Source organism: Trachypithecus francoisi, unplaced genomic scaffold (genome assembly GCF_009764315.1).
Source record: "Trachypithecus francoisi isolate TF-2019V2 unplaced genomic scaffold, Tfra_2.0 Contig01579, whole genome shotgun sequence".
In the NCBI taxonomy this organism is placed as follows: domain Eukaryota; kingdom Metazoa; phylum Chordata; class Mammalia; order Primates; family Cercopithecidae; genus Trachypithecus; species Trachypithecus francoisi.
Window position 1 is genome coordinate 17,601,691 of NW_022681442.1, and position 27,214 is coordinate 17,628,904.

At 37.9% G+C, this 27,214-nt stretch overlaps 2 protein-coding genes across 6 annotated transcripts in view; one reads left to right on the forward strand and one right to left on the reverse strand.

Moving 5' to 3' along the window:
* Positions 1-7,231, reverse strand: part of NHLRC2 (NHL repeat containing 2) — a 67,330-nt gene extending 60,099 nt beyond the window's left edge. For 2 of the 3 annotated variants that reach the window (XM_033182183.1, XM_033182173.1), the window contains exons 1-2: positions 6,843-7,231; positions 3,262-3,414 (exon numbers count right to left, since the gene is read on the reverse strand). In XM_033182183.1, the coding sequence (XP_033038074.1) occupies positions 3,262-3,414; positions 6,843-7,020 (331 nt within the window). In that variant the 5' untranslated portion in view covers positions 7,021-7,231. The remainder of the gene's footprint in view (positions 1-3,261; positions 3,415-6,842) is intronic. The other variant, XM_033182202.1, reaches the window with a different exon arrangement.
* A 176-nt stretch (positions 7,232-7,407) lies between these two features.
* On the forward strand, positions 7,408-27,062 carry DCLRE1A (DNA cross-link repair 1A). 3 transcript variants are annotated; one of them, XM_033182140.1, is made up of 10 exons: positions 7,408-7,537; positions 8,037-9,168; positions 11,258-12,922; positions 14,701-14,834; positions 16,242-16,360; positions 18,134-18,274; positions 19,845-19,990; positions 20,775-20,929; positions 24,577-24,718; positions 26,493-27,062. In XM_033182140.1, exons 2-10 carry the CDS (start codon positions 8,709-8,711, stop codon positions 26,651-26,653), a joined length of 3,123 nt encoding a protein of 1,040 aa, XP_033038031.1. In that variant the 5' UTR covers positions 7,408-7,537; positions 8,037-8,708; the 3' UTR covers positions 26,654-27,062. The 3 variants fall into 3 exon arrangements, with proteins under 3 accessions (XP_033038031.1, XP_033038048.1, XP_033038041.1); XM_033182150.1 differs by lacking the exon at positions 7,408-7,537 and adding an exon at positions 7,671-7,733; XM_033182157.1 differs by lacking the exons at positions 20,775-20,929; positions 24,577-24,718; positions 26,493-27,062 and having other exon boundaries at positions 19,820-19,958.
* The last annotated feature ends 152 nt before the right edge of the window (positions 27,063-27,214 follow it).

Sequence of the window (27,214 nt, forward strand, 5' to 3'; positions counted from 1 at the left end):
CTTTCATTTCAACCTGAAGAGCTCCTTTAGCATTTCTTTCAGGGCAGGTCTATTAATGAACTCCCTTAGCTTTTGTTTATCTGGAAATGTCTTACTTTCTCTCTCACTTTTGAAGGACAGTTTGCCAGTCATAGAATTCTTGGTTGACAGTTTTGTTCCTTTACTACTTTGAATATATCGGCCCACTGCCTTCCGGCCTCCAAAATTTCTGATGAGACATCAGCTGATTATTGAAGATTCCTTGTATGTGCTGAGTTGCTTCTCTCTTGCTGCTTTCAAGATTTTCTCTTTGATTTTAGGCAGTTTGATAATAATGTGTCTTGGCGTGGTTCTCTGAGTTCATCCTACTTAGACTTCACTAAACTTCTTAATGTTTGTGTTCATGTTTTTCATCAAATTTGGGATGTTTTCAACCATTATTTCTTCAAATATTCTCTGCCAAAATGCATATGCTGGTCGGATTGATGGCGTTCCAAGGTCCTTTAGGCTCTGTTTTCTCTTCTTCAATCTCTGTTTGTTCCTCAATCATTTCCATTGCCTTATCTTCAAGTTCACTGATTCTTCTTCCTGCCTACTCAAATCTGTCTTTGAATCTCTCCATGGCCCCTGACCTATGAGGGTTTGACTTATGATTTTTCAACTTTATGATGAGTTTATCTGGACATAATCCCACTGTAAGTCAAAGAGCTCCTTATGATTTAGGAAGTTATGATTTCTACTGAGTATCACCTTTCCACCATCAAGTCAAAATATTTTAAGTTGAATCATCGTAAGTCAGAGACCATCTGCTGTGCTGCCAAGCATTAAACATACTTTCTCAACTTAATATTTTCAACTTAACATGGGTTTATCAAGCTTCACTATAAATCAAGGAGCCTCTGTAGTGAGTTTCTCCTCTCCGTTAGTCCCCACTTTTCAATTTCAGAATTTCTTTCTAGCTTCTATTTAGGTTTTCTCGTTATTTCCATTTTCTTCATACATTTTTTTTTAAAACTTTTTCCACATTTTCCTTTATTTATTTGGTATCTTTAAGACAGTGTTTTAAAGTTTTTGTCTCATAGATAGGCTATCAAGTATTTTTCAGAGACAATTTCTATCGGTTTACTTTTTTTCCTTTGAATGGGCCACACTTCCCTGTTCTTTGTGTATGCTTTGTGATTCTTTGTTGAAACTGAGAGTGAATTCTTGCTCCACTTACAAAGTATTTTACTTTTCAGAAGTGTATTTGTATATAAAGATATTTTTAATTTTTTTGTCACAATATGCTATAAAAACAATGTTTCCAGTAAAGTGGTAGGTGATTATAAGCATCCATTCTAGGAAGTCACTGAATCTGCTTAAGGTATGGTGTTAACCATGCGCTCACCAAATAGTCTTTTAGGGGTTATCTTAGGTATGGAACTGGTAAACTTTGAGATTCTTAACTTCATGTGTAATGCCATTCTAAAACACAAAAGTCATCTGTCTACTAAAAAACAAATCAAAAACAAACTTCAATATCTCTGTATCCTCAACAGAAGGAAAAGTCTAAACTATTAAGAACGCTATACAATGCATTTCACAATGTGGTCCTAACCTAACCTACCTTTGTCTCCTTTTACTTTTACCATGAACCCTTACAATCTTGCCACACTAAATTATTTACCTGTTCTTGGAGCAAGAATCCTACTCCTCTGTGCTTCCATGCTTGTTTACCTGACGCTTCCTCAGCCAGGATTGTCCCTTCTGCCCCATTTTCATTTTCAGCTGCACTCCTGCTCATTTTTCAAGTTCTAGCTCAATTGTTTCCTTCTCTGAGAAATCTTTTCCAACGTTTCTAGGCAAAGTGACTTATTCCTTTCCTCAGGTTCCATAATGCTTTTTATTCAATTTTGTTACATATTTCCTCAGCAGTTAGCAGAGTACCCTGCACATAACAACATGTTCAATAAATGTGATGTCTTGAACAAGAAACACTGGGATCCAAAACCTAGGAGATAAGATATCCACATTTCTTAAATCCATACAGATATATTTTTAATAACAGGATTTAGCTAGTAGAAATATTTGAGTTCTTGATAAATCATTTGACTGGTAATTTTAACATACAATCTATTACAATTCAGAAGCATCTGAAGTTTAAGTTGCACTGAAGATTTCTCTATCACTTCCTCTTTAAAGTTTAGTTTCAGAATATCCTTTACTTTTATACATATATCGTCTATTCTCATCTTTACTATCACATGATTGGTGACCCTATCTCTTTTTTTATCCACTCCAAGATTAGTGCTTCAATTCATTTAAACCTAATTAAATGGTACTTTTAATTAATTTCATTTACTCTCATGCTCTTTTTTTAGAAAGTAAACCAAAAAAAAAATTTGATTAATTTTTCAAACTTCTAAAGCCAGTAAGTATAATCTACATCTTTAGAATCTGTAATACCATAAAAATGGATTTCCTAGTGTGCTTTGAAAAACATTAACTGTAATAAACCATTTTTTAATGAAGCAGGGTCAATGAAAGAGTATCTGTTATATTTGGCATTCCACTGCAGTTAATGTCATTCAATATTAATGAAAGCCTAGTCACATTTCCTAATAAGAACTTTAAACCTTTATATCACAGTGAAAAGAGTATAAAATTAAGGTCATATATTTTAGTTTTTTAATTTTTTTTTTTGAGACGGAGTCTCGCTCTGCCACCCAGGCTGGAGTGCAGTGGCCGGATCTCAGCTCACTGCAAGCTCCACCTCCCGGGTTTATGCCATTCTCCTGCCTCAGCCTCCCGAGCAGCTGGGACTACAGGCGCCCGCCTCGTCGCCCGGCTAGTTTTTTGTATTTTTTAGTAGAGACGGGGTTTCACCGTGTTAGCCAGGATGGCCTCGATCTCCTGACCTCGTGATCCGCCCGCCTTGGCCTCCCAAAGTGCTGGGATTACAGGCTTGAGCCACCGCGCCCGGCATTTTAGTTTTTTAATAGAAAAAATTTAAGTAAACTTCAACATACAAAGACCTTTTAAAATATCTGATCATGAAAAAAGCAAATTATGCCCTTAGCCTCAGAGAAAAAAACCATATACTAAATGCTGGTTCTTTAGATAGGCAGACCACTATCACTAAGCTTAACCCTTTATGAAAAGGTACATGTCATAGATTAGAGATTACTTTTAGAATCACTGAAGTCTTGCCAAATGTTCATTCTCCTATGAGCTAATGAGTCAGCCACTCTTCCAGTGACTATGCCAGAACAGTCTGTTAGAAACTAATTAAAGAGCAGATACCTTTATCAGAGTATGTGTGTTCTAATGCATGGAGATCAGGCAATAGGTGAATACAGTTTATGCAGCAGTAGGCGAAGAAATCAAGGATGACTATTTTTCCACATAGATCCTTGTAGACAGAAATAGGCTCTTCTGTGTTCAGCCATTCTAATCCTGAAATTTACATAAAATAAATTACAGTGATTAAAGGGAAAAGGAATTTACCTGAAGCTTTCCATTAAAATGTGATTTTTTTTTTTTTAAGACTAATGTGAATAGTCAAACACTTTAAGAGAAAGTAGCACCATTTAAAGGCTATGGCAGTTGCATGTTATTTACTGTTGTTTACTATGAACCATCATTTTTCTATCAACAAAAGAAATAAAAGACATATCTGTATGACTGTGACTAAACAGATTATTTGTGATTTGGAAGAAAAGACCAAGAAGGCAAATTAATAGAGATTAAAAGCCCAAAAAGGGAAGAAAGAAAAGGAAGGGATGGGGGTACGGGTCAGGGAGCAGGAAGAATAGAGGATGGGAAAGCTGGCTATTATAATGCCGTCTGCAAATAAAGCAAGAAAAAGCTACTAAATTCTTTCAGAAAGAGTGTAATAGTCTGTGAAAAGGAGTAAGGGCAACACACTTAGGCACAAAAAAAAAAAAATAGGAAGAAATATCAAATAGCAAATCAACCTAATTACATAAACAATTAGATACAAATGGGCTACCAAGAATAAAGGTCAAGCTTAAGAATAGCAAGACATAACTAAACATCAAAAAGGAGTGAAATATGTGTAAGGATAAACATACAAAATGCCTAAGCCAGTTTCCTAAAGGAGAAGAAACTGAAATATTCTGGATTTGAACGAGACCATAAATACAAAATAAAATATGTTAAATGTAAAGTTAAGCAAAATACATTTATTGCTGTTACAGATTTCATTGAGGTAACATTAATATTGATGAAAAACATGTTCCCTTTCCTCCAAAAAAAGTAAACTCTGTACTATGAAGAAAGATTTTGTTAACTAATAATAAAGTACAGCATCTCTATTTAACCAATTTAAGAAAACAAAGTTTACTGCTTATAAATAACGCAATGCAGCTATTACAACTATTAATTATACCTTGAAGCAGGTATTTAGAATAGTAGCAACTGAAAGCCAAAGTTGAGAGGAATAAGTAAACAGTAACAACTAATGACTAACAACAATAACTGTAGCTGCTCAATTGTAACAAAATTCTAGAAAAAAAAAATCTGCAGATCAAACTAGTATTTGGGTCAACTAGTCCAAACTAATGAGGTTTCAGTATACAGTGACCTCAGTTATCCATTTTGCTAAAGTATTAATTATATACCAGATCAAGTGATCATGCAAAACTTCACGCTAATTAATGTATATTTCATAACCTACTTGCAAAATATTTATGAATCTGTCTTCTATGACTTTTCTGTAAATAGTCACGAGTGGCTTAGATCTGGAGGTATAGAAAGAATTATTACATCTCAGTTACTGTGCTAGATACTTACCAGGCTTAATAATAATGTATTTTACAATAATAATAATTACAATGAATACAATAAAAAGGTGCTAACATTTAGTAAGCTTTCCTGTGAATTAAGAATTTTACATATATTACTTTCAATACAAATAATAATCCTGAAAGGTAAATAATAGTTCAATTTTGCAAGTGAGAAATATAAGCCTTGGAGGTCAAGTAACTGGCTCAAAATCACACAACAACAAAATGGAAATAACAAGGATCTAATTCCAGGTCTGTGTGAATCTATCCATTACACTGCACTGTCACCCATAAATACGTAAGTCTTCTAAGAAATAAAGCATACAGCTTTTTAGATAAAGTTATGTTTATGACTTCTTGATTATAGTTTACTGCTAAAGAAACCAAGAAAATAGTCATTTCTAGCATTCTGTCCTCAATAATCGGGTCCAGGAGAAAATCATACTATGTTAAACACAAACCCTGAATATTTTATTGTATTTTTTTTACTTATGAGTCACAGAAGTCAAATCTCATGGGAATAAAATACACTCCCTGTAAAAACAAACAAGACTAGAATATAAAAAACATTCCCCAAATCCCAGCTGATGGCCTGCTTGTTTATAACAGTGTACTTACTATATAACTACCTTCTGTACCAACATTTTTAAAAATCATCTATTTGTATAGATGTAAACAATATTTTAAAGTTTATTTGATTTGATAAGCTTTATGTACCCAATTCTTTTGTAAGAATTCCACAATATTTCAAATCCAATATAAGATTAATAATAGGAAAAATAAGCACTTCTCAAGGTGGGTAGTGCAAAAGGCTTGGAAAGACACCAAATACTCTGTTGTCAGAGGCTGGTTCCGGTATACCTCCCATGAGATAACTGAACTCTGCCACATCCAACCAATTAACTATACATGTGGTTTCGGTGTCACGCCAGGACACATGCCAGCCAGCATCACCAGGCAAAGCAATGCTACTCCCATCCAAAGAAGGTAAAATACGTTTTCATTTATCATGGCAAGATGTGCTTCAACAAACACCCCTGCTGGGAATATCTGTTCCTTCATGCTCCGAAAGCTCACATAGCCAGGATTTAAACCCTGGAAATAGGCTATAATTGATTCTAATTTTTAAAAGTATTAGTTTCACGACTTTGAACGGAGAAGCACAGCACAGCTAAGAAACCAGCAAATCTAGGGTCTGTATAATCCAACTGGGGCAGTTATCAGCTGTGAAGCCCTGGGCATGTTATTTAACCGCTCTGTGCTTCCATTTCCTCAACTGTAAAAGAGAAATGATACGAGAACCTCACTGGGCTATAGAGGTGAATGAATAAGGTAATATCCCCTCAAGTGTTTAGGACTGTGTGGCAAGCAGGGCGCAGTGGCTCAAGTCTGTACTCCCAGCACTTTGGGAAGCGGAGACGGGCGGGTCACTTGAGGTCAGGAGGTCGAGACAGGTCGAGACCAGTCTGGCCAACATGGTGGAACGCCGTCTCTACTAAAAATACACACACACACACACACACACACACACAAACTAGCCAGGCGTGGTGGCGCGGACCTGTAGTCCCAGCTACTCAGGAGGCTGAGGCAGAGGTTGCAGTAAGCCAAGATCACGCCACTGTACTCCAGCCTGGGAGACAGACACCGTATCAAAAAAAAAAAAGTGTGTTATACACGAAAAAGTGATCAATAAGTGTCAAGATGATGCCGAAAGATGACGAGACGACACTGGGGAACCACACTGAATGGACACAATGGTGTGGATGTTGCAATCATTGCCACCGGGGACACTTAACATTCACGGAGTGTCTACTTGACTAACATCAGGCGCGGGCGGGACTCAGGATACACAGGGGAGTATGTGGATCCCCATGCCAGGGAAACCCCCAGTCGGTGGCCGCCTGGGGACCCCTGGGAATTGCAGAGTACGCGAGCAGCGGCCCAAGTTAGGCGAACGGCCACTCCCCAGGGCGCCAGCGACACAAACCCGCCTAGCCCCCCGCTTCAGGGGAGGGCGCCGTCCCCAAGGAAGGGGAGGTGCCGGGAGGGGCCCCCACCCCGACGCCAGCCCCTCACCTTCCGGAAACTCGGGTACTAACAAGTCCTGCTCCCAGCCGTCCACCTTCTGCAGATACTGGTAGACCAGGCTGTCCTTCTCCTGCTGGGTAACAGCGTCCAGCAGGGCGTACTCTAGCGAGGTCTGCGCGGGGAGCAGGCCGGAGAGGCTGCGGCCACGGGATCCGGGCGCCGCCATGTTTCCGCCGGGCTCCCGAGGCTGCCGCCGGGCTCGCGGGAGAGTCTCGCTGGGAGAGACGAAACGTTCACTGTCCTGTGGTTTCCAAACGGCGCATTCACTTCACCCTCCACTAGCCCCACTCCACGCCAATGACACTTTTTTCTTTTTAAAGCATAAGTCCAAGTGCCAAAGTCCAAATCGGCGCACTTCCCGGGCACGCAATTAAACTGCCGTCCCGACCCACCCCGCCCCTTCTCGGTCCCCACGCCGCAGCCGAGCCTGGACATTGAGAGCGCCAGATTCAACATGGAATGAGGCCTCAGGAACAGCGTCCCAGGGGCGCAAAGGGAACCATCCCCCACCGTCCACATTGGGAATTAGCAGGCTTTCGAACAAAAATAAAATAGAATAAATCCGCTGGACTTAAAAGGGCAACCTATTTTTTAAAATTATTTTTAAAGTCTCTCTTTGACCAGCATCCGCCGATTCGACACGGCACTGACAGCGGGAAGTTGTTCCCGCCAAGACACTAAAGGTAAAGGGGGTAGGGATAACCTCCAGAGAGAAGGCTTTGTAATCTGGGAGTCACTGGCGCGAGTGACATTCACTTACAAATACAGCGTTTTGTCGTCTGGGAGTGCTGAAAGTGCGGGTGCGAAAAGATTTTTAGGTGGGGGTGCGGTGGGGAGAGGATGCAGCTGGAGCGGCTCCCTTGGGGCGCCGAGTGGCAGGTGGGCGGCGGCGAGGGTCCTTGAGGGCGGACCTCAGAGTCTTCAAAAGGGGAGGACTCTGAGGGCTTTTTTGGAGCTGGCTGTGCTTTCTGGAGAGGGTTAAGGCCCCGCTTCCTGGCCTTGCAGCCTCTAATGCCAAAAGATAAGGGAGAGGCTGGCATGTGACCCCGTTTTGAAGTGGCCAGAGGGCTGGCCACCTTCGGAACCATGGATGCAATACAGAGCCAGACCTCAATACAAGCCCACTCTTTCACATATTTGAACTTTTTTCACATATCTGAACTTTTCTTGTTCACTGTGCAGGGATTGTTCATTGCTGCTGGAGGAAGATCATGGACTGTCCCGGAAAACTGAAGTGGTTGAGTATCCACTAGTCGTGGATAATGGCAGTGATTTCGCAGTTTTTTTGCGAATTACACATCTCTTTGATTATGTTGTGACTAGTTTTGTTGGTAAACTGAGATAGCCATTTAGTGTTTGGGATACCTGTTGATCCACTTGTCCAGGGAGTGTGGTTGGATTTATGAATTATTTGGACGGTTGTCCACTTGAGAGAACGACAGTAGCTTCATAACAATGTTACAAAGCTCGTTCTAAGATTAAGCTGTTGAACCTATATTTCCCATTAGTGCTTAATTTTCGAAGTATTATTATTATTTTTATGAATCAAGTCCTGGAAAAGAACAAGATATTTGAACGAAATAGCACCCATAATGGAGAACTTCACAGTTGCTGCTCCTGTATTAGGTTTATCTTAGTTTTATTGTGGTATGTATGGAACAGCAGGTGTTGTCAGATACAAGGTTTGTAGCTTGCCAATATGTGCATTACCAACACTCCAGATTCCCATTGAGTTGGTGGGGGTTTTGTTACCTTTGTTTTCTCAGCAAAATAATTCTATAACTTTTTGTGACAACAAATGGACTCTCAATTTACTTAAGATTAATACTTCTTGAATGATAAAATCATTTTGCCATGTTAGAAGACATTTCCGAAGAAGACATTTGGGAATACAAATCTAAAAGAAAACCAAAACGAGTTGATCCAGATAATGGCTCTAAAAATATTCTAAAATCTGTTGGAAAAGGAACAGACGGAAAATACCAGTCAAAACGGAATAGAAACAGAAAAACAGCCACAGAAGCTAAAGAGGTGAAGGACCATGAAATGCCCCTTGAAAATGCAGATTGTCAGACTTCTGTAGCTTCTAGTCAGAATTCAAGTTGTGCAGATGGTATTCAGCACACCCAAGACAAGGAGACTACTCCAGGAAAGCTCTGTAGAACTCACAAAAGCCAACACGTGTCCCCAAAGATACGTCCAGTTTATGATGGATACTGTCCAAATTGCCAGATGCCTTTTTCCTCATTGATAGGGCAGACACCTCGATGGCATGTTTTTGAATGTTTGGATTCTCCACCATGCTCTGAAACAGGTAAGACTGCAGAAAAGGTAGCAGTTTCTAAATAATCTAAAAAGTCTTCGTTAAGTCAGACATACCAATTCAGTGAAACAAGGAAGGCAAACAGTAAACTAAAAGAGAGGTGGGACACTGGGAGACACCATACTTGTCAACGGTATAATAGTAAAGAAAATGGCAGACTAGAAAACAGTTTAACTACATTGTGTTATTTCATAAAAGTTCCTAAGTATCTGGATTATTTTCCATAAATGTTAATTGAATCCTTACTATGCTGGGTACTTTCACACTGTTTACTTACCTGACTTTCACAACCACCATATAAGTTAGGTAGTATTGACATTTTATAGATGAAAATTCTTAAAAGTCAAGTAACTTGCCCAGTTGGTTATTTTTATGGAACTCCTTAGAAAACTATAAATAGGCTGGGCACAGTGGCTCATGCCAGTAATCCCAGTACTTTGGGAGGTCGAGGCAGGCAGATCACTTGAACCTAGGAGTTCAAGACCAGCCTGTGCAACATGGTGAAACCCCGTCTTTACCAAAAAAAAAAATACCAGAAATTAGCCAGGTGTGGTGGGCTACTTGGAAGGCTGAGATGGGAGGATCACCTGAGCCCAGGAGGTGGAGGCTATGGGGCGCTGTGATCATGCCACTGCACTCCAGCCTGGCGGGGGCGACAGAGTGAGACCTTGTCTGAAAAAAAAAAAAAAAAAGTATAGATATAGTATGGTTTCTAAATATGGTTATGTTTTAGTCATCATGCTAATGTATACAGGAAGAGGAACTGTGAGGGAGTCTTAGGTGATTAAGATTCTAACAATAAATGTGTCAAATGATAATAAAAGTATGCTATGTTTTTTATCTTTTAAAATATGTAATAAGTATTTAACGTAGAAAATCCTACTTGGAATATATATGGACAACTGGTTGTTGTGATTATTTTTATATTTTAAAATCATTTATATTCCATATATAGATTGTTTCATCTGAAAAAGTTAAATTCAGTAAAATAAAAAAATACTCAATATGGCTTTCATGTTAGCTATGATTCAGAATAAATTTTATTGTTAACCTGTAGTTATTTTAAAGTACTGCATGAAGACACACACAAAAAAAACCTCTTCTTTAAATTTGGCATTAGCCTTTCCCATAAAAGGATAGCAAGTGAAAACCTCATAAATTTGCTAGTAATTTGCTTTCATGTAACTTGAAAATCAAGAATGGGGCCGGGCGCGGTGGCTCAAGCCTGTAATCCCAGCACTTTGGGAGGCCGAGACGGGCGGATCACGAGGTCAGGAGATCGAGACCATCCTGGCTAATACGGTGAAACCCCGTCTCTACTTAAAAATACAAAAAAACTAGCCGGCGACGAGGCGGGCGCCTGTAGTCCCAGCTACTCGGGAGGCTGAGGCAGGAGAATGGCATAAACCCGGGAGGCGGAGCTTGCAGTGAGCTGAGATCCGGCCACTGCACTCCAGCCTGGGTGGCAGAGCAAGACTCCGTCTCAAAAAAAAAAAAAGAAAATCAAGAATGGAAATTGGAGTCCGTGGTTGAAGACCTTAGGGTGAAGTGTCTCACGGATGAAGCCATCTCAAAAAAATTTTCCTTCAGTTTTTCACTAAATTCCTGTGAACAGACTCTGAGATGGCTCTCTTGAAATAAATTCCATTCTATAACAAATGCTTTTAAGAGACATTTTTAAGTTAAGTTGTAAGCCATGATGTTTTCTACTTTAATATAAGAAATATAACATCTTTTTTGAGGGGAGGGAGGTGTCATTTTTTGATAAACCTGGAAATTAACATATACAGGGATATGCCAAGATGGCTTATAGAAAGTTTCTCAATCATGGTCGTATGACAGGGAATAGTTTCCAAATTAGTAAAGCCTTATAATTAACCAATTTCTCAAATTCTGTTCTTAGAATAGAATCTAAAACTTGTTCAGCATATCAACAATTATAACTACTCTTATTAAAATTGTTACTTTTTATTATATACAATGTGAATGTTAAATAATGGAACCCAATTTATACCACTAATGTTGTCAAAGCTTAGTGTATTCTTTGATCCTGTAATTTTTTTCTTTATTAAAATTTCAGAGTGTCCTGATGGTCTTCTGTGTACCTCAACCATTCCTTTTCATTACAAGAGATACACTCACTTCCTGCTAGCTCAAAGCAGGGCTGGTGATCATCCTTTTAGCAGGCCATCACCTGCATCAGGTGGCAGTTTCAGTGAGACCAAGTCAGGTGTTCTTTGTAGCCTTGAGGAAAGATGGTCTTCGTATCAGAGCCAAACCGATAACTCAGTTTCAAGTGATCCCTTACTGATGACACAGTATTTAAAAAAGTCTCCATCTGCAACCAAAGCCAGTGAAAAGATTTCTGCTAATATCCAAACGTCCCAACAAGCTCTACAATTTACAGAATTTGTTGAGAAGGACAAACTGGTAGGAGTTGCTTTGCGTCTTGCAAACAACTCAGAACACATAAATTTGCCATTGCCAGAAAATGACTTTAGCGACTATGGAATCTCCTATTCTCCACTTCAAAGTGATGAAGACACTCATGATACCGATGAAAAACTGGATGATTCACAACAACAACTATTTTTTACCGAAAGCTCTAAAGATGGCAGCCTCGAAGAAGATGATGACAGCTGTGCTTTTTTTCAGAAACGACATGGTCCCTTACTGAAGGACCAGGATGAGAGCTGCCGCGAAGTGAACAGCTTCTTAACTCAGGATAAGTATGATGAAGGACTGTATAGATTCAATAGTCTACATGATTTGTCTCAGCCTATTTCCCAAAATAATGAGAGCACTTTGCCTTATGATCTGGCATGTGCTGGTGGTGATTTTGTGTTGTTTCCACCTGCACTGGCAGGGCAGCTTGCTGCTTCTGTTCATCAGGTAGCTAAAGCAAAACAAGATGAGCCAGCATTTCACTCAGCTCAATCAAATAAACAGAAACAGGTCATTGAAGAATCAGCTGTTTACAATCAGGTTTCTCTTCCGTTAGTTAAGAGTTCAATGTTGAAACCTTTTGAAAGTCAGGGAGAAGGGTATCTTTCTTCCCAACCAACCCAAAGTAAAATTAGAAAATTATCAAGTGAGAACTTGAATGCTAAGAATAATACTAACTCAGCATGTTTCTGCAGAAAGGCATTAGATGGTGTGCCCGTTGGTAAAGCTACAATTTTAAATACAGAAAACTTTTCTAGTACACCGGCTCCTAAGTATTTGAAAATATTGCCTTCTGGTCTTGAGTGTAATGCAAGCCATCCTTCTACCAAGGTAATGAAGCAAATGGATATAGGTGTGTATTTTGGACTACCTCCCAAAAGAAAAGAAGAAAAATTGCTAGGGGAAAGTGCCTTAGAAGGGATAAACTTCAATCCAGTTCCAAGCCCTAATAATAAGAGGTCCTCGCAGTGCAAGAGGAAGGCAGAAAAATCTTTAAGTGATTTAGAATTTGACGCAAGTAATTTAAATGAGAGTCAGCTTTCTGTGGAACTTTCTAGTGCGAGGTCACAGCGTCAAAAAAAGAGACGTAAAAAGTCAAATTCACTGCAGGAAGGAGTGTATCAGAAGAGATCAGATCACCTTATTAATACTGAATCTGAAGCAGTCAATTTAAGTAAAGTCAAAGTGTTCACAAAATCAGCTCATGGTGGGCTGCAAAGGGGGAACAAGAAAATCCCAGAGTCATCTCATGGAGGAGGATCAAGAAAAAAGACATGTCCATTCTATAAGAAAATACCTGGTAAGTTGAAATATCAGTACTCGATCTATCAACAAAGACAACATTTTTTTTTTTTTTTGAGGCGGAGTCTCGCTCTGTCGCCCAGGCTGGAGTGCAGTGGCCGGATCTCAGCTCACTGCAAGCTCCGCCTCCCGGGTTTACGCCATTCTCCTGCCTCAGCCTCCCAACATTTTTGAACTTTGTGTGTATTGCCTGTTGCGTGTGTGTGTGTGTGTGTGTATGAAACAATTTTTCCTATATGTTTCCTTTGCTTTTGTGAAACTTCATGAGCCTCTAACGTAGATTTGGTTTTTGCCTATTTTATTATTTTTGCTCCATTCAGTTCATCAAGTTTCTATGAAACATATCCTCTATGTAAGTGACTATACTAGTTAGGTAGATATTACAGGCTATGGAAAGATGAGTAAGAGAGGAGTAGGGATTCAGCTTAATACAAAAGGAGGAAAGGCATCTCTGTAAATAACTATAATAAAAGGCAGCCTCTAAATGCTTGTGAGAAATACAAAGTGCTAAATAGTTTCAAAGATGGGAAATGTCACAGGTTTTACCTATCATGGTAAATGCCAAAAATTTAAAAACCGTATTAGAACTTAGTTTCTCTGCCCTTTCATATACTTGGTTGCTGCCAGTATATACTTGGTTGCTGAAAGATTTTTAAAGTGCTTTATTGATGTTCTAGATCTATAATTTGTTCAATATAGCATTTATATATAGAATAGCATTTATATACTTCGTAACACAAGTGGTGTTTTTAATAATTATTTTGATTAATTTTCTGTACTTTATTTTATTTATTTATTTAGAGACGGAGTCTCACTCTGTCACCCAGGCTGGAGTGCAGTGGCGTGATCTCAGCTCACTGCAAGCTCCGCCTTCCGAGTTCACGCCATTCTCCTGCCTCAGCAGGTAACTGGGATTACAGGCACCCACCACCATGCCCAGCTAATTTTTTTTTGTATTTTTAGTAGAGACAGGGTTTCACCATGCTAGCCAGGATGGTCTCGATCTCCTGACTTTGTGATCCGCCTGCCTCCGCCTCCCAAAGTGCTGGGATTACAAGCGTGAGCCACCGAGCCCGGCCAATTTTCTATACTTTAAATGATCCTAAAACCATGTGTTGATAAGCCTCAGTAGAATTGAGAAGTTATGCTTATTTATTTGCACATTGCCAGTCAGTACACTTAATTATTTCTTGCATGAGCACATTTTACAATAGTATTTCTCAACCTCTTCTTCATTACTGCTCCTCTAAGGAACCTTTTTAGACATTTTTTTCTTGTTTCCCACCCCTCTTCTCCAGTTTGACTGTGCAGCGAAATTCAAAGATGATAGATACATTGTTTGTGTCATATGTGAGATTATGTTGGCCCTCAAGCATTTTGGCTTCCTTAGAGCAATACTGCCCCCATTGAAAATTCGTGTTTTAAAAGAAAGTTAGCATTCTCCTTTTGCTGTTTTGCAGAAGTCAAATGCTAAGTATTATGAAAGTATTAGTTAAAACAAAGAAGTAATTGGTTTGTAACCTAGAATTTTAAAAAATTCTTTGGTGCAGTTATTCACAAATAAAGGTCTCTATACTGAGATACTTGGTAGAAACTTTTAAGACATTCTCATCTTTAGTGTTACCTTTTGCTAAATTTATGGGGTATAAGTTTTTAAATATAGTTAAATTGGAAATAAGAGGTAAAGAGTATAGAGGGTTCATTCAGTATTTATCATCAAATTGGGTATCTTTGTTAGCTCTTGCTCAGCCTACTGTGTCGGTATTTTTATTGCAGGAACTGGCTTTACAGTTGATGCCTTTCAGTATGGCATGGTTGAAGGTTGCACAGCCTATTTTCTCACACATTTTCATTCTGATCATTATGCTGGATTGTCTAAACACTTCACATTTCCAGTTTATTGTAGTGAGGTAAGTTTTAGTATTCTAACTTTTGGCTTTGTAGAATGCTGTGAATTTCTAAGCAATTTCGTTAAAAAAGAATAGTTAAAACAGTCAGATCTTTCATTCTACTAGAAAAAAATATGAGAAAACATATTCCACATAAAAGTTCTAAACTTAAAACGAGTTAACATCAAGTTTCAGTTTTTAGAAAACATATGTTTTATTACATGGAAACAAAAGATAAACTATTTCACGAAGTACTAAAAACAAGAAGTTGCATTCAGTAAACATTCACTGAAAACCTAAATGGATTCTAGGCAAAATACAGTCAGCCTGCTGTATCTGTGAGTGCCCTATCCATGGATTCAACCAACTGCAACCGAAATGTTTCAAAAATAAAAAATAATACAACAATGAAAAATAATGCAAATTTAAAAATATAGTATAACAACTATTTACATGGAATTCACATTGTATTAGGTGTTATAATTAATCTGAAGATGATTTAAAGAGGGTATGCGTAGGTTATATGCAAATACTGTGCTATTTTGTGTAAGGGACTTGAGCATCCTGAGATTTTGGTGTCCTCAGGGGGTCCTGGAACCAGTCCCCTGCAGATACTGAGGGACATGACTGTATCGAACTTCAAGGAGCTTATAACCTCCAGAGGAAACATTCATAAATAATGCCACATTGGGATTGGTATTATAATAGAAAAATGAATGGAGTACCTAGGAGTAGGGAGAAGAGAGTGCTTTACCCTGTCCTGGGCTAAGGTTAGACACAGTTTTGTGGTAAAAGATACCTTGAACTAATTATTAAGAAGTGAACACTTTAATGCTCATTACTGAAGGCTTGAACTAGAATTTGATTTAATCCTCACAGCATTCTTGAAGCGTGCTTTAAGAATTCTTTTTATTAATGAAACACCTGAGGTTTGGAGAAGTGAAGTGACGTGCCCCAGGTCACAGAGATACTAATGGCAGAATCTGAACTTGTATGCAAATCTGTCTGATTCCAGGACCAGGCAGAGGAAAGAGCATTCTAGGTAGAGACTAAAGTTTATGTAAAGGCACAGGCACCTGAGAAATATGCCCATTCCAGGCACTTCAGATAATTCAAAATGGCTAGAACGCAAGGTAGGGAATAACAGGAGACAAACTCACAGGAATGGGCTGGAACCAGATCACTCAGGCTTTTGTATGTCATAGTGGGGATGGACTCTTCACAGATGAGGTGAAGTCAGTGACGATGTTCAAGCAGAGTAGTGGCACAGCCATTATAGGAAATTCTTCCTGGCGTTGTGGAGTGTTTACTTAAATATGAGCAGGAAAAGGGATGTTAATTAAGATGCTATGGTTCTAAACTAGATACGAAATAAAATACTTATTTAGTGTTTTACTGCATCAGCAATAAGCACGTCCTGTTTTGCAGATAACTGGCAATTTGTTGAAGAACAAGCTTCATGTGCAAGAACAATATATTCATCCATTGCCACTGGACACTGAATGTGTCGTGAATGGTGTCAAAGTTGTTTTGCTTGATGCCAATCAGTAAGTATTAAAGTCATCTTAATAGCACATTTTTTTAAATGTTCAAAAGGACAACACATTGGCATGATTATTTAATAACTTTTTTCATTATAATTAATATGCTTCATATTTCTTAAAACTTGAGTAAGATGTTTCTCCTTTTGAAAAATAATGTGCCCAATTATAGAATCAGAGATTAAAATTAAAGGGATCCTCTAAATGTTATCTAACCCATTTTTTTATCCAGTTTAAATTACTACACTTGGCCGGGCGTGGTGGCTCAAGCCTGTAATCCCAGCACTTTGGGAGGCCGAGATGGGCGGATCACGAGGTCAGATGATCGAGACCATCCTGGCTAACACGGTGAAACCCCGTCTCTACTAAAAAATGCAAAAAAACTAGCCAGGTGAGGTGGCGGGTGCCTGTAGTCCCAGCTACTCGGGAGGCTGAGGCAGGAGAATGGCGTGAACCCAGGAGGCGGAGCTTGCAGTGAGCCGAGATCCGGCCACTGCACTCCAGCCTGGGCAACAGAGCGAGACTCCGTCTCAAAAAAAAAAAAATTACTACACTTGACATCTGAGATGCCATCTTATTTTTTAAAATACCTTAACATATTGTTGCTGCTGTTCTTTGCAAAATAACATTTTGCCATTTTCTTTAGTATCATATATATAAATTAACAGCTTGTACTCCATTCGGATACTAGAGGGTCAGTTTTATCTCCTCCTACCCCTCTTTAAGAAATCATTCAGGCTTCAGATATTAAAGATTTTGAAGATTTTTTTTCTTGGAAATAGCCTCCATTTTACCCTCTTTTTTTCTTTTAATGTAAAGTACTATCAGCATTCATGTTGTCAAAACACATTCATGTTATCAACTCTGCCGCTTTCTACTTTCCATAGAATGTTAGCCCTCTGTACCATAGAGGTCATAGATGAAGAGAAAGAAGACTAAATATAGGTTTCCTAAAATCCAGGCCAAGCTATTACATTAGGTTGCCTTTAAGTTTTTGTCTGCTAATTTTGCTGTTTTTTTTTTTTTAATTGCCAGTTTGAGTTCTGATTTTTTTTTTTTTTTTTTTTTTTTTTTTTTTTTTTTTTGAGACGGAGTTTTGCTCTTTTTGCCCAGTTTGGAGTACAGTGACACAGTCTCAGCTCGCTGCAACCTCTGCCTCCCAGGTTCAAGTGATTCTCCTGCCTCAGCCTCCCAAGTAGCTGGGATTACAGGTGCACACCACCACACCCAGCTAATTTTTGTATTTTTAGTAGAGACGGGGTTTTGCTGTGTTGGCCAGGCTGGTTTCGAATTCCTAACCTCAGGTGATCCGCCCACTTCGGCCTCCCAAAATGCTGGGATTACAGGCATGAGCCACCATGGGCGGGCAAGTTCTGATTTTTAATTTCAACTTTATGGGGTTTTCACCATAGATCACAAAGTTAGCATCAAGCTAATATCACATAGTTTGATGTCTCAGGCATACAAAACAGTCTTACCAGGCATAATATTCCTAGAGTTCAGAGTTCATTTCCCAGGAGCCAGCCAAGGGCCAATCCTAAAGACATGCTGTTCTTGGGAATGTGTGGAGGTTGAGCAACCTGGGTCTGCCTTTCCTGCACACCAGTTCTTTTTATGATGTAAATTTCCTTGAGTTGAAGTGCGCGTTTCCTCTGTAGTGCAATGCTATGTCATTGTGGTCAGCTAATAAAGTGTGCTAACTTGGTGATAATTGAAATAGATACTGTTCCTTTAGGTGCTTGCCTGTGTTAAGAACACTCTTTTGAAATTTGTGTTCAGCTGTCCAGGTGCTGTCATGATCCTCTTTTATCTTCCCAATGGTACTGTCATATTACACACGGGAGACTTCAGGGCAGATCCCAGCATGGAACATTCTCTTCTTGTGGACCAGAAAGTCCATATGCTGTACTTAGATACCACGTAAGAGAGGCTTTTTTTGTGTGCTTCCTTTTCCCACTGACAGCCTTTGCTCTCTGTATTATGGTTATCAAAATGACGGCTTATTGCCAATTATTATTTTAAGGCTCTTTATCAGAGGGATGCTGTTTGAAAAATATATATATACTTGCTTAAGGGCAAATTTGAGATTGCATGTGTTAACTGACTACAGCTCTTTTTTGTGTGTGATTTATTTTTGAAAACATGTTATATGAGAATCCTGTTAAACAAGGAAGAAAAACTTAGGAGCAAACTTTAGGAAGACACCCTTTTAAGAGTAACTGTGTAGCTATTAATTGTGAAGCGAAGACAGAGGCCAAAATGTGATTCTGTTTTTGGGTATCCAAAGTTACTGTTGTTCTTTTCTTAAAAAGATAATTTATAAGTGACAGTTTTGAATTCCTGAGTACTATAAATATAATGGCATAAGCCATTACATTTTAACTGTGTATGTATTTCTCCCTAACTTTATTAAGTAAATAAAAATTGTATATATTTCTGGTATATGATGTGATTTTATATATTAAAATATCTCATCAACTTGTTAGAAATTATCTTAACCATTTCAACCTGTTTCAAGAAGTACATTTGGATGCGATATTTTTGTAAAAGATGGTCTTTCCGCATCCAGTTTTCTCACATTGTAACTGATTTTTCCACTCTTCTAATATGAGTTTTAAGCACTGGATAAATTAAGAAAATAAGTTTTTTTTTAAAAAAAAAAAACCTTTTTTGTTACCTAGTTCTATTCTGATACAATTCTGAATTTCCTCATGGGTTTTTAATGAGAAAGTTTTTCTTCCTCTTCTCTAATGGTTGACTAGCAAAAACAATTCCAAAAACTGGGAAAAATGTTTGTTTTTTGTGGCTTATTACATTTTTAGTGAAAAAGTGCTTACTTTTCATCTCAAATATAGATAGGTAGATAGTAGCTTAGAGTTAATTTTTCGCTGGGTTATACTGTATGGAGATAGACCCAACTGGATCTGTTGTATTTGTGTGTGTGTGTGTGTGTACACGTATACGTATATATACACATAGTATATATATTCTGTGTCTGTAAAGAATGATATTAATATCAACCATGTCAATATTAACTGATTTAAAACTGTTTCACTAAATTCATGTTTAGTTTCATTACTTTAATCATTTTTTATTAAGTCAATCTTTAGTCCAGATATAATCCTTATCAATATGATTTTTTGATAGTGTTTGGAGTTAAATAAAAGATACTGAGTTTTATAATTTATAACTAAAATAGCTGGCTTGCTAGAAATATTCTTGGGGAAAAAAGTCTTCAAAAAGATAATTTTTTGAGAGTGATAAAAGAAATATAATGAAAAAGATATATTGAAAACTTACAATTTGATCATAAGTTAGTAGTAACTGGTAAATAATTCTAACTACAGGCAATGAGATAACTTGTGGTGTTAATATATTATACTGCTGTTGTATGTAAGTTGCTAACGCTTGTTTTCTAAAGTAGCATCCAGCTTAAGGTGATGGCTTTTTTTATTGTTCTTTTAGTAAGTACCATGTTTCCATATTATAGATATTGTAGCCCAGAATACACCTTTCCATCTCAGCAAGAGGTTATCCAGTTTGCCATCAACACTGCCTTTGAGGCTCTAACTCTAAACCCACATGCTCTTGTTGTCTGTGGCACTTACTCTATTGGAAAAGAGAAAGTCTTCCTAGGTGAGTGATAGGTGTATCTAATTTACATTAATATATTATAAAGATCAGATTCTTTTTGCATAAAACCCTTTAAGTTTCTACTCTTGCGTTTGATAATTATTTCCTGTAATGATTCAATATTACCTTTGAAGTTGAAGGAAAATTTGATAGTTTGAAACATTTAATCTTTGAAAGGTTTGACTTTAGGGAAACATTTGATAAGTGTGTTTAATTTAGGCTTTCTAGATATAAGAAATTTATAGAGCAACTGCCCATGCTACATTATTATTTAGTAAACTTTGAAAGATGATTAATGCATAGTTGTATTGCTGCATTCTTTGAGGATAATAATTATGTTAGCAATGAGTTTTAATTTTTGTTCCTAAATGATTTCTGGATGTATAACTTAGTTTGTCCAGGTAGTATTGTACTCATTTGCAAAATACTTTCTATTTCTTCTTAAGTATGGCCACATTATATCAAACATTAAAGATGATAAAGCCGGGGCTTTTAACTTCTTCAAATTTAGTTCCTTCTCTTCCTCTATCCACTTTCTATACACTTTTGCAGTTTTTAAATAGTAAATAGTAAGCCTTTAAAAATAAATTATTTGGTTTTCTCACAATTTGTTCCACACAGTAAACTAACAAAATGATTCTGTCTTTTTGAGATATCATGGTAAAAGTGTGAATGTTTTTAATTTCCTTTTATTTGGTAAATTCTTACCTTAAAATTTGCTTAAGCTGTACCTATTTTTTTCACAAGCTGTACGTTTACTATTTTTGACCTTTTCTTTTGCCCATAGCCATTGCTGATGTTTTAGGTTCAAAAGTGGGCATGACCCAGGAAAAATATAAAACTCTACAGTGCCTCAATATACCAGAAATTAATTCACTCATCACTACTGACATGTGCAGTTCATTGGTTCACCTTCTCCCAATGATGCAAATTAATTTTAAGGTAAGCATTCAAGAGATATGTCTTTTAGGGTGAACTAAAAAAGGTAATCTTATGATTTTAAACTACATTTAACTTAGAGGAATTCAATTGTAATAGAATATTTTCACATTTGTTATTGTGTTTATGAAATAAAAAGAATGAATGAAAGGTGAGGCAATGGAGACAGGAAGACTAGAGCATGGCGTGAAGAGGGGCTGGATACTTTGATGGCCAAAGGGAGGAGGGTTGCTTGTTTGTTGGCCATCAGAGATGAGGATTTTTATGTTGTGAGGGACAGAGAGAATCTAAGATAAGAGAATAATTGATGAGCAAGAAGATTATTCAGAAGAATAATTCTGAGCAAGACCTGAAAAATAGGTAATGAGGTGCATCCACTTTGAACAGAAAGAGGGCCACCTCTTCCTCTCCGACCGTTCTCTCACAGCCTACCACTCCACAGACTGTGCGTTCTGATGCTTATGGCCTTCTTGTAGAGAGCATATATTTACAAATCCCAACTTAAACAAGATTTAGGTTTTCACTACTACTCAAGCGTATTTTTTGTTTTTTTTTTGAGCAGTCTCACCCTATTGCCCAGGCTGGAGTGCAGTAGTGCAACCTTGGCTCACTGCAACCTCTGCCTCCCAAGTTCAAGCGATTGTCATGCCTCAGCCTCCTAAGTGGCTGGAATTACAGGCATGTGCCACTGTGCCCAGTTAATTTTTGTATTTTTAGTAGAGATGGGGTTTCGCCATGTTGGCCAGGCTGATCTCAAACTCTTGAGCTCAAGTGATCCGCCTGCCTCAGCCTGCCAATGTGCTCGTATTACAGGTATGAGCCACCACGTCTGGCGTAAGCATAACTTTTTATTACAGGAATTCAGGTTGGTTTTAATAACTCAGAAATGTTGATTCTGAATGATTTTTTGAGGATAGTGTCCTTGGAGGAGTGATCTGGAGTCATTAAATCTATATTTTTAATAGTCGTCAAGTCTGTATGTTTCCACATTTAGGATTTTATAATAAAACACAAGTTCTTTGTGAAAAGGTCAATCTGTAAGGCTCCTAGCTGCCGATGGTATAATACATGATGAGAGACAGAAAAAGCTGAGAAAGGGCAGGTGGTTTCCATTAGGAGGTGGGGTTTACTGACCTCCTGCCCACTAGGCTGTAAGCTTGCAGAGAGTGAAATCTGTATCCTCTTTTCCTCCACACTGACCCTAGCAACTATGTAATACCGGAATGGATATTTACTGGTATTGCCTTCAGTCGTCCCTCCCCTTGCTCCATTAAAGTGACTGGGTATTGATTTTTTGAAGACTTCTTTTTTCTTTTAATATTTGTTTATTAAACATTCTAGCAATGATAATGGAAATACATATTGAAAATGTTTTTAAATAGGTGATACATTCACAACGGTAAAAACAAAAATATAAAACGGCATATTGTGAAAAGCTTTTTTTCTTCCCCTGTCTCTCATTTGCCTACATATTTTTGGAAGATTTTTTTTTTTTTTTTTTTTTTTTTTTGGAGACAGAGTCTCGCTCTGTCGCCCAGGCTGGAGTGCAGTGGCTTGGTCTCAGCTCACTGCAACCTCCGCCTCCCAGGTTCACGCCATTCTCCTGCCTCAGCCTCCCGAGTAGCTGGGAATACAGGCGTCCACTACCACGCCCGGCTAATTTTTTGTATTTTTAGTAGAGATGGGGTTTCACCGTGGTAGCCAGGATGGTCTCCATCTCCTGACCTTGTGATCCGCCTGCCTCGGCCTTCCAGAGTGCTGGGATTACAGGCGTGAGCCACCGCGCCTGGCCTCGGAAGATTTCTTACCTCCAAAACACACATGGAGCAGAAGCTGATGTTTGTCATTAGAGCCAATTTTTTTTTTTTTACCAGTCAAAAGTTGTATTTCATGAGAGATAATTACTTTTTGTGAAAAGGTAATCCTAACACAATTTTCAAGGTGCCCAGGGTATGCCTGAAAGCCTTTGAAAGGCTATAAATAATACCACTCATGCTATCTAGTTCGACATCCCAAGTTCACGTATGTGCTACATAGGTGACTACCAACTGATTTAAACCTGACTGATTGATTGTGGTAAATTGTTATAACAGTGATGTTATAGATGATTATTTGCATGCTGAAAAAATACTTCTAGTAACATTGCAAAAAGTATTTTTCTCCCAAACTGGTTACAAATAAACCAAATAAATCAGGGACAAGTCATAAATCAGGGATTTCATATTGACTAAACTATTCTTAATAAATTTCCTCATGAGAATAGTTCTCAAATTGTGGTTAATGGGCTACTTGTAGCTGCTGGTAGTCTTTTTTTCTGTAGATTTGGCTAATATGATAATATCCGAAGTTTTTGTTTATAGTACAGGTTAATGATGTTTTTGTGGTAACTCTAATTTGTCCCACAGAAAGCAAATATTAGTTATCATTTAATTCTTCTGGATGGTTTTGCAGAGACAAATAGGAATGGATAGGTTTGATGATGTGTATTGAAAGTTGGACTCAGTTTATATATTAAATGTATAATTACTCTAAACCTCAGTTTCTTATTTTCTTTCTTTGTGAGGACAAGGGTAGAAGGAATAGTGATTAAACAAATAATATTACATTAGCTAGGTCCTAGACTAAGCAAGGCAAAAACTTGCAAATTTGCAGAGCCAAGAATATTGAAATGGAAATGTAGTTACGTATCAATAACTAACTTTTTTGGTGTGCATAGTAATTGGTAAGAAATATGGTTGTCTTATGGTAGGTATTTTTGTATTCACTTCTAATTAATAAAAGGCTCTTATTTGATACAAAAGAGAGATCAAAGAATTGTTACCAGTTCATCAACAAAATGAATTTTATTATTCATTCTAAGTCTTCGAAACTATGGGTTTTAGTCTTCAGACCAAAAGTATTAGATTTTTTTGTATCCCTCGTGCCATTATTATTTATAACTTGATTTCTCTTATCTTTCAAAGACTGAACTTCGGTCATTGATTTTCTAACAGTTTTATCAAATGTCATCATTTATGATTACTTTAGTTTGGGAAAGTTTTATTTTACTCAAGACTTACAAGGGGAGCATATTACTTCCAACAATAGTGGTATGAAAAGTTTTAAAATAAATCTAGTTCATGTTTAAAGGGTAAAAGGCATAAACACCTGAAAAGAATGCTATTAAGCAGCTGTAAAATGTATCTCTGTGTTGAGTATGATGCCATTCACATAAAATTACTTCTGTCCACCTAGCTATCCCCTTTTGGTGTATATGCATGGAGATATGTTTGCATTGGTGTTTACCATTGTTGGTACCATTGTTGATATTATCTCTGTGGAGTAAGATTTGGAGAGTAGTTTTGTTTTTGTTTTTGGTAGCTATCGGAATTGTAATTTGTTTATACCTATTTGCTTGTGTTTAAAGTTGTCTTGTTACACTTTTGTCTTTTTCCAGACTGTACTTGTTTAACTTCAGATAAGAAAAGGAGAAAATATTTTATATATTTTTTCAGTGATTATTTTTTAGAAGCATGGCACTAGGTTGTTGAAGCTAATGCTTAAAAAGTGAAAACTCCCCACGCCTGCACCAGTATAACATCTTTAATCAGTCTGTTTTATTCCACATAACCCGTCTCCATTGACCTCAGTGTGCTATTTTTATTTAATAGGGCTTACAGAATCATTTGAAGAAGTGCGGTGGGAAATACAATCAGATTTTGGCGTTTCGACCTACAGGATGGACACACTCTAACAAGTTCACTAGAATAGCAGATGTTATTCCCCAAACCAAAGGAAACATTTCAATATATGGTATAGTTATTAAATTTTCTAATTTTTAATGTTTATAATTGCTTTACATTTTTTAAAATGTTGTAAAGTTCAAATCCAACAAAAACAGGCACCAAAGAATTTAATAATTCAAGAGTTTTCAAATCTCTCTACAACGCTAATCCTGTGTCTAGTCCATTGTAAACTGATATAAAGGAGCTTGACTAGTAGATAAAATTAACAAATACAGATCATTTCACTTTGTGATCAGTGATATTGAGAGGAAATTGCAGAATTACTTGAAAGGACTACTGCGGTTACATACTGGAAGTATAGATGACAGTGTGAGATTGGGAGCAGGAAGATGATGGGTTAGATGTGGTGACAGCAGGAGATACAGACTTGCCTGTTTTCATTCTTGGAGGAGGTTTACCACTGCCTTCAGAGTTGGCTTATTGCAGTGACAGCTGATGGAAACATGTTTGGTGTGTCACCAGACCAGTGATTTACCCTCAGCCTCTAAAGACCCTAGTATACTGAAAATAGGACCCTTTTCACCTTTCTTTGTGGTACTTGATCTTCAATAAAGAAGATAAAGTGTGTGTGTGTGGTGTTTTTTTCCTATTTTTTTTGTGTGTGCAAAGCTTGGGGACAAATCCACTTACCTGCTCTGGAAGTGAGTCTCCGGCTTGTTTTTCTTCACATTTGACTCATATTTCTTCCATATTTTCCTGAAGCATGTAGCTAAGTGAAGTGTCTAAAGGAAGAATTGTTTAAAAAGAAGAAAATTCCTAATTAAATAGGACTCTCTAGAAATGCATGTTATTAAATATACACACAAAAAAGTAATAGATTTTTGAAGTTCTAAGTTTCATATCTGTATTAGTCCATTCTCACACTGCTTTAAAGAACTATCTGAAACTGGGTAATTTATGAAGAATAGAGGCTTAATTGACTCACAGTTCCACAGGCTTAACAGGAAACATGACTGGGAGGGCTCAGGAAACTTAAAATCATGACAGAAGGCAAAGGGCAAGCAAGCACGTCTTACCTTAGCGGAGCAGAAAAGAGAGAGAGAGAGAGCGCAAACGGGGAAATGCCACACACTTTCAAACCATCCAATCTCCTGAGAACTCACTCACTATCTTCTTCTTCTTCTTCTTCTTATTATTATTATTATTATTATTATTATTTTGAGACAAGAACCTTGCTGTGTCGCCAGGCTGGAGTACAGTGACATGATCTAGGCTCACTGCAACCTCCATCTACCCGGTTCAAGCAATTCTTCTGCCTCAGTCTCTCGAGTAGCTGGGATTACAGGCATGAGCCACCATGCCTGGCTAATTTTTGTATTTTTAGTGGCGATGGGGTGTCACCATGTTAGCCAGGCTGGCCTCGAACTCCTGACCTCGGGTAATCTGCTGGCCTCGGCCTCCCAAAGTGCTGGGATTACAGGCGTGAGCCACCATGCCTGACCAAGAACTCACTCACTATCAGAAGAACAACAGGGGGCAGATCCACCCCCATGATCCAGTCGCCTCCTACCAGGCCCTTTCCGCAGTACATAGGGATTACAGTTTGAGACGAGATTTGGGTGGGGACACAGAGCCAAACCATATCGGCATCATTTTAATGTCTTAATCTTTATTATTCATAAAGGATATCAACAGATTTTCTTATGAAAACTAAAGCACCAAGGAGTTTTTGACAAAAATACTGTGGATTGCTTTTCTCTTTTGTTTTATTCTGTTTTAGGATTGCGAATTTTTAAATTAATTTGATTTTAGTGTACAACTTTGTTTCTTTGGTGTTACAGGAATTCCTTACAGTGAACACAGCAGCTACCTAGAAATGAAGCGCTTTGTCCAGTGGCTGAAGCCCCAGAGAATCATACCTACCGTAAATGTTGGCACCTGGAAATCGAGGAACACAATGGAGAAATATTTTAGAGAGTGGAAATTGGAAGCCGGATATTGATGATACCTCCAAGTATTCAGTAGTAGTTGTAGCTAGGATGTAGCTTGTTAGTAGTTAAATCTATAGAGATATGGACTGCACTTTGTGTGGAAAAACCAGATAGTTTACTTTCTCATTTATGTTTGAACAACATGTTCATGGTACTGAATGCCTCTCAGTGTCATCAAGGATAACTGAAACTGGGTCTCCCTGGGACCCTTAATTTCTTGTCCCCCTGCCCTCCATGGGCAGTTATATTCTGCATAAAGCCTTGGAAGAGGAAGCAGAGGCAGATTCAGAGACCAGGGATTAATGATGATTAATAAACTAGATGGAAGTATTATATATATAAGTAATTATGTATCTTTAAAATTATGAGATGAAACTTTTATATGACATGCATACCTAAATAAAATTAATATAAGATTTGTTCTAGTGTCTTTTGGTTTTTTTGTTTTGTTTTTAGTAGACTTTATTATTTATTTATTTTTGAGATGGAGCCTCGCACTGTCACCCGGGCTATAGTGCAATGACTCACTGCAACCTCCACCTCCCGGGTTCAAATGGGTCTCCTGCCTCTGC